The 7,500-nt window shown below is 42.7% G+C and overlaps 1 protein-coding gene across 2 annotated transcripts in view; it reads left to right on the forward strand.

The window, feature by feature from the left end:
• The window catches only part of micall2b (mical-like 2b), a 21,862-nt gene that overhangs the window by 2,683 nt on the left and 11,679 nt on the right, over nucleotides 1-7,500 (forward strand). For both annotated transcript variants that reach the window (XM_083521870.1, XM_083521869.1), the window contains 9 exons: nucleotides 1,796-1,937; nucleotides 2,015-2,136; nucleotides 3,110-3,240; nucleotides 3,814-4,593; nucleotides 4,696-4,980; nucleotides 5,187-5,368; nucleotides 5,586-5,646; nucleotides 6,017-6,225; nucleotides 6,869-6,939. In XM_083521870.1, coding sequence (XP_083377996.1) covers nucleotides 1,796-1,937; nucleotides 2,015-2,136; nucleotides 3,110-3,240; nucleotides 3,814-4,593; nucleotides 4,696-4,980; nucleotides 5,187-5,368; nucleotides 5,586-5,646; nucleotides 6,017-6,225; nucleotides 6,869-6,939 — 1,983 coding nt within the window. The remainder of the gene's footprint in view (nucleotides 1-1,795; nucleotides 1,938-2,014; nucleotides 2,137-3,109; nucleotides 3,241-3,813; nucleotides 4,594-4,695; nucleotides 4,981-5,186; nucleotides 5,369-5,585; nucleotides 5,647-6,016; nucleotides 6,226-6,868; nucleotides 6,940-7,500) is intronic.

A 7,500-nucleotide genomic window follows, 5' to 3' on the forward strand; every position in this document is an offset into this window, starting at 1 on the left:
CAGTTGCAGTGATAAGAATCGTGTTTCGTCTGAATGCCGTGCTGAACTTTTCTGTCACACATCACTTCTCTGTAATAGAGGAAAAATGACACCTCGACTCCAAACCTCAGCTTTAATCAAATATCATCCCAGATTCATTCATCATTCGTGTCTTCTAAATAACAGAGTTCTCCAGAAAAATACTGTCGGGAGAAAAAAAAACTGCCTTCAATTATTTCCTGTCTCCTTACTAACTTTAGCTTCTGACTCGTCATGCTAATGGTCTTTTAGGAATCAGGCAGCTGTAGAAGATCACTCATTCTGGTGAAGAGCCAGCAGTACAGCTGGATCAAATCAACACACTTAGGATCTTTTCATCTCAGCCTTGTCTCCGATATGCCTGCAATTTCGGCTTGAAGTCCATTTTGGAGATGGAATGTTCTAAAATAATAATAATAACGCAGACTTCTGGACTTACAGCATTTCACTGAGACTCCATCATGGGTCATAGTGAGAGCTTCATGATGGTCGACTGATAGAGGAAAAATAGTACTGACATTTATTACAGAAATGAAAGAAATAGAACTGAATCATGAAAATGTGCAGAATGAAAGAAGTGAGTATATTAGTGATATTAATGAAGATTGAGAAAAATAAGACATTTAAACTGAAACAAAAACCCCCACTTAATAAACAGTGTGGTGTCAGTGATTCGCCTCTAGGGGATGCTCTCGTACCGTATAACGCAACCCGGAAAAACTATCAGTACGGATTTTTGCCAATAGTTCCAGCAATCAACTATCGGTGCCAATTAACCAGCAAAACTGATAAATCGGTCGACCTCTAGTCAGAAGCACACACACACTATAGGTCTCATGATGATGAAAGGTAAAAATAGCAATTTTACAGGAGAATCATACAGTAATGATTACAGTGAATATATAGGTGTTGTCATTAATATAAACAAGTCTGTAAATAAACAGCAATTAATTTTTGTAATCTGAGGTGTTAAAAGCAACTTACTATGAGAGGAAATTGAAGTGGGCGTGGTCTCACTACATACTAGAGACTGTAAGATTCAGCGATTCGCATCGGTGCATTGGCATAAAAGTTAACGATATGCAGCAATTAAAAAAAGTATGCTTTTGCTACAAGTTGGCATTTGTATCACAATGCGTGGTTTTTCACATATTTGCGTTGATAAAATTTATTATTTATAAAAATAAAAATGTGCTTTACTTTTATTATTTATAAAGTGACCCATAGATTGTGACCAATATTTGATATGTTGTTTGATTTCTGGTCTCTAAACTGTGTCTCGAGCGCGTTCTCTCAGCAGCTGCTACGTGAACATGACGCATCACAACACTACGGAGACGGAGGCGTGTCCTGAGAGTCACGTAGAAAACAGATTAACATGGCAGAGGCAGAGCTGCATCATATCCATCTTTAATGTGACTATGCATCAAGATGCGAATGGCATCAGTTATTGAGATGCACATCTTTAGTGTGTGTGTGTGTGTGTACTAAACACACTTTCACTTGCAGCATCTTTACAGCATGTCTGCTTGGACAGGAGACAGAATTTCCTGAAGCTAACAAGAAATTCTACAGTAATCCTTCAGTAATGACTAAACTAAACACCACCACATGGAAAATGAATCCCATCTTAATAGTGCTCTAGGGTTCTGAATGAATAAGTATGATGCAGATGTTTTCTTCTCCCTCATGGTGTTTGCTGAAGCTGTTTTAGGACTCCTACTTTTTAAATGATCATATTTAGTTTTTTCTTCTCAAAACCTTTTTATTGTGTCAGGCGTTTCGAGTGGCTGAGGAGGAGCTGAGCATTCCGGCTCTGTTAGATGCAGAGGACATGGTGGCTCTGAAAGTTCCTGATCGTCTCAGCATCCTCACCTACGTCTCTCAGTATTATAACTACTTCCACGGCCGCTCTCCAAGTAAGACCTCCAGGAGCACTAGTAACACAGACACACTGGTACTAATACTGATACTTACACTGTACTTCTGTCTGGAGTCGGGGGTCTGGCAGGTGTCAAGAGACCAGCGGAAGATCCTGTGAGTGATGTGTCAGGGAAGAAGAACCAGGCAGTCACAGCTAAAACCTACACCACGCCTAAAAACCTCACGGAGACTAAGGTAAAGCGCAGAAACCATCCAACAATACACACCTGATCAGTAGGAGGATGGTGTGATATTTTTCCTTGAAACCCATGAATCTGTTCTGTCACATGGGCTTGACCTGAGTGCAATTACAGGGTCACATGATCTGGGTAGTGATCGATAGTGAATTTTAACGATGGCGAGGTTGGATTGTTTTTGCTGAAAACCGATTAATCAAACGAAGGATGGATAGTGGATTAGAACTTAAAACTGAAAAAAACAGTATTGACATGAAAATGTGATAAAGGAAATAAATCTGAATATATTCATTAATAAATATAATTATATAATTAATACATTATAAATAATAACTTAAGCGCTCTCTATGCACGTGTAAAAACAAACAGCACGTGGTGTCAGTTACTCGCCTCTAGAGGCCGCTCTCGTTACTCTATAGCGCAACCAGGAAAAACTATCAGTATGGATTTTTGAAAATGGTTCCAGCAATCAACTATCGGTGCCAATGAATCGGTCGTCCTCTAGTAGAAATACACCGGGAAGAGTTTGTTACAAAGCACATACAGCATCATGAAGACCACAGAAAAAACGATCACTGATAGCTACTGGTTAAAAAAAACCCAAAGGTCGAAGTTCGTGCTGAGCATCATTAAATCTGTTATTGAGTATTAAAAGATTATTGAAGAACCATGACTTCCTGGAAGACACCGTCCTTCTAATTCCAGAGAGAAATGATCACTTACAGACATGGAGAACTTTGGGGAGCATCTAATTTGGTTTTGGGGCAGAGCTTGATCTTTTAACAGGATTGTGACCTTCAGAAACAGAATGTGTTGGATCAATCCTAGACCAGATGTTCCTAGACTGTCATTACATCTAAATTACATCTAAAGCTAATGGTGAATGCTCGTGTGAGATGTGTCTCCAGGGCAGATGTTTGTTGTGATCTCTGGGATGATGGTGATAAGGTGATTATGTTGTTGTTTTGCAGAGAGACATTCCTGTGGAGCGACCGGATAAATCCAGCTCGATAAACAGAAGCTGCAGTGTGTGTAATAAACATGTCCACCTCGTCCAGAGACACCTCGTGGATGGGAAGCTCTACCACAGGAACTGCTTTAAGTACGGGAACGAAGTTTCTTCAGAACTTTATCTCATTATTCTTTTCTCGCTTTGTAGGCATGCGTATGTTAACAAATGACTGCTATAAAGAGCTTCACACACTCGACCTACAGTTCATGTGTAAACACTCCTGCAAAAAAGTGTGGAATAAATAACCAGGTTTTTCTTCCACTCGCCATCATACAACCAGCAAACTAAGATTTTAGAATGAATTTCATCTCTCACATTTTCACTCCGTCTGCAAGGTTTATATGGTGATATTTTATAGACTAGACTCCAGTCCAGACTCCTCCCCCATCCCACGGTGCGTTAGCGCTGGAGTATGTGGCGTAATGTCAACAAATCTGATCATACACACGAGTGTGAGTCAGCGCTGAGAACCTGAGAATGTGTGTCAGACCCTGGGGGGGAATTCCAGTGAACAGCTTACACCATGATGTGTGTGCGTGTGCGTGTGTGTGCGTGTGTGTGTGCGTGTGTGTGTGCGTGTGTGTGTGTGTAAGCGCACTGAGCAATTACAGAAGTTACACTCTTGCAGAAGTTTGCTCTAACGAGGTTATTTCTGTTGAACAGATGCAGCGAGTGCTCCAATATCCTCCTCTCAGGAACGTACAAACCTGGGAATCAAGCCAACACATTTATCTGCAAGTCCCACCAAAACACGCCGAAGGCTCCGCCCACTCAGGCCACACCTTTTGCACACTACAGCCAAACTACACCAACTATCACCAATTTACCCCTAATCCCGAAAAATGTTCCTCTCAGGAGTGTGGAAAAAGACTCCAACCAGCCCAAGATCTCACAATGGGGAGTGAGTAAGACTGGAGGTTCACCTGCACCTACGCCTGTTTTTAAACCTACACCTGCATCCACCCCTGTTTTTAAACCTACATCTACACCTGCTTCTACACCTGTTTCTAAACCTAGAACTACACCTACATCTTCATCTGCTTCTACACCTGTTTCTAAACCTACATCTTCACCTGCTTCTACACCTGTTTTTAAACCTACATCTACACCTGCATCTACACCTGTTTCTAAACCTAGAACTACACCTACATCTTCACCTGCTTCTACACCTGTTTCTAAACCTACATCTTCACCTGCTTCTACACCTGTTTTTAAACCTACATCTACACCTGCATCTACACCTGTTTCTAAACCTAGAACTACATCCACACCTGCTTCTACACCTGTTTCCACACCTGCCCCTACAGCTGCCCCTCGTTATAAACCAACAGCATCTAATTCTGTGGTTACCACTGTGAAAATTCTCTCTGAACCGAAAGTCCTCACAGAGACACCAAAAGCCCCGAGCAGCTCAGTCCTGAGGAACCTGGAGGCCAAACAGAGGTGAAGAGCGTAGTTGAGTTAATAATGTCTTTATCCAGGTGGTGGTTTTTTTTTTTTTTTTTTTTTTTAATCATAAATCCTTCATTCTTCTTCCATCATCAGGTTCTTCGAGTCCAGCAGCAGCCCTTTGAGCCCCGGCGCGGTCAGTAAGGGCAGTAGTGTTACCCCATCCAGCGAAAAGCCTCTAGCGGGAAGTTCAGGAGCTGCCCGAGGTACAAGTAAAGCGTTTCTTCGAGTGGACGACTGGAGAAAAGAAGAAAAGAAAGAAAAAGAGAACAATAGTGAAAAGGAGAAGGCGAAGTCTGTCATCAGTATTTTTGTGGCCGGTGAGACGAGTAAGACCAGCAGTTCGTCTTCACCATCTGCTGGACTGAGAACTAATCCTACGTATGTCGTTTCCGTGATTCTTTTCAGTATTTTATTTGTCATAAATTTTGAGGCTGATTGTAGAGTACAGAATCGATGTTCCAGTAAAAAATCGTTCCAGTCACATGGAGGGGTTCAGGTTTTTTTACGTACAGGCGAGATTATGTCGCCCCCTTGTGATCTATCAACACACCTTCACCATGCTAACACACCTGGTTTATTTTCAGGATTAATGTTTCTCCTGCACCTGCTGCCCCGAAAGCCCTGAACACCAGACTGCGGCTGAAACCACCAGAGATGGATTTAGATCTTAGTCCAAATCCCAGTTCCACTAAACCCACCAGCTTGGTTCCTTTTGGAGATAAATCCACAGCGAGAGCAGCTAATGCACAGCCTTCTGACACCAAGGGTGAGGAGATGTGATGGTTTACACTCTTGAGTTCCCCAAGCCGATCCAGAACTCATCAGTTTTGTGTCCTTGGTGCTGACTCTGTTGCTCTTCTCTGCCCCCTAGTGGAAAGAGTCTTGGTTTCTGCTATTGTATTAGTGTGTTCGAGGCTGTAGGTTGTTAATTTTACACAACAGAATTTTACAGAATTGTGACAGAACCACTTCTGCTCTTTCAGAACTCGATACAGCGCCTTCAGACTGGAGATCTCTACTCAAACCTGTGGCCAAGAATACAAAGTAGGTGTTTATTCAGTCTCTGTTTGTCTCGTGTCTCGATGTTTCCTGCTTCTGCTCACTGTTGCTTTGCCAAGTTTTTTCTGTACCTATGTTTTGATTAATCGGTCGTCCAGATGCTCCGTCTCTCTCACTCCATCTCGCTATAAGACCGGTCTCGACGTGCCTTCCTCGCTACGTCGTACACGACCGGCGCCGTGCCGCATCTGAGCTGAGAGCCTCTGCTTAGCCACCCACATTTCCCCTCTTTCCCCTGTCCTCTTTTAATCCTTCACCTGGTGAAAAGGTGAGGGAGTGTGATACGCCTTCCACAGCTCACTGTGAGTGAGAGGAACTTCTTTACATCTGTGCTTTTTGTTCTTCTGGTTATCAGGTCCAGCATTTCTCAAGACTCCACACCGACTAGCGACATGAAAACGTGTAATGCAGGCTCTCTGCCCTGGGACTCGCACGTCAAGAGCTCCTTATCTTCATCTCCTGCTTCTCCTTCTACAAGCAGCAGCAGCTCCACAAACTCCTCCTGGAGCAGTATGCAGGACAACAGCGCCACCCCCAGACCAGGCCATGGGGAAGCTCTTAAAGGTGAGGACCGAAAGAAACAACCTGAGATCTATGAATCTATTTGTGTTTTCTGTAAGTCATAACTCTAAAATCATAGTATTAAGACCCCTGTCTGCCCACCCTCAACACGTAACCCCCCCCCCCCCCCCCACACACACACACACACACACACACACATACACATACATATAGATGTGTTTGTATGTCATATACGTGTTGTTTCTGTATACACTGATTCAAGAGCAGCTTCAGCATTCGATTGCATTCGATCCTCAGCACACCTTCTCTCAGCCACACCCTATCAATCACTGTCTGTCTGTCTGTCTGTCTGTCTGTCTGCCTGTTTGTCCCCTTTATTATCTTGAATGTTGTTATTAGCAGCTGCAGTATCTCCCTTCAGGATCAGTAAACATGATTGTAATATATTTGGTTATGTAAGTTGTTATTCTAGTGTTGACCACTTGGGGGAGCCACAGGACAGAAAATGAAGTGTGTGTACAATAACGATGTTATGGAGAGGATCATGTGCATGTCATTATGTAACGGTAATGGAAGGAGTCACTAGTGTTGGATAAAGCTTTAACTTTAACTGTCTCCTCCGGGGGTGTGTGTGTGTGTGTGTGTGTGTGTGTGTGTGTGTGTGTGTGTGTGTGTGTGTTTTTAGGCAATAACACTGAAAGCAGCTCGTCACGGTCATTTCCCTCATCAGCAGCACAGACGCCGAAGCTGCAGAAGGTTTGTGTTTATGATGTGTGAAAGATGGAAATTGCTCATAGTGAGTTTGAGAAGAACATATTATATGGACATCTGACCATAATATTAGTATGTGCTTTAGTATGTGCATTTTGAACATCCCATTCCACATTTAGTCTCCATTCACTGTTCTAATGAGCTCCACTCTTCTGGGAAGATGTTCCTCTAGATTTTGTGGCGATTCATTGAGCTACCAGGGTGTTAGTAAAGTCAGGTACTGGTGTAGGTGAGAAGGTTAGGAGGTCTGGGGTCAATGTTCACATTCATTGTTCAGTAGAGTTGGAGCTCTATAGCAGGAGATCTTCCACACACTTTTATCCCATATAAAGCAGATCTTCATGGAGCTTTGTGCACCATGTTGGAACAGGTTTTGGTCTCTTAGGAAAATGTAATTCTCCTGCATTCAAAAACGTCAGATACTGTGTGTGTCTCGAACTTTGGAGAAGAAGAACATATGGGTGGGGAAAGTCTGGTGTCCCAATACTTACATTTCTACATTAATTTTTATAAATCTGTATATAATGAATATTCATACACCGTGTA

This window comes from Silurus aristotelis (assembly GCF_946808225.1).
Source record: "Silurus aristotelis genome assembly, chromosome: 20".
In the NCBI taxonomy this organism is placed as follows: Eukaryota; Metazoa; Chordata; class Actinopteri; order Siluriformes; family Siluridae; genus Silurus; species Silurus aristotelis.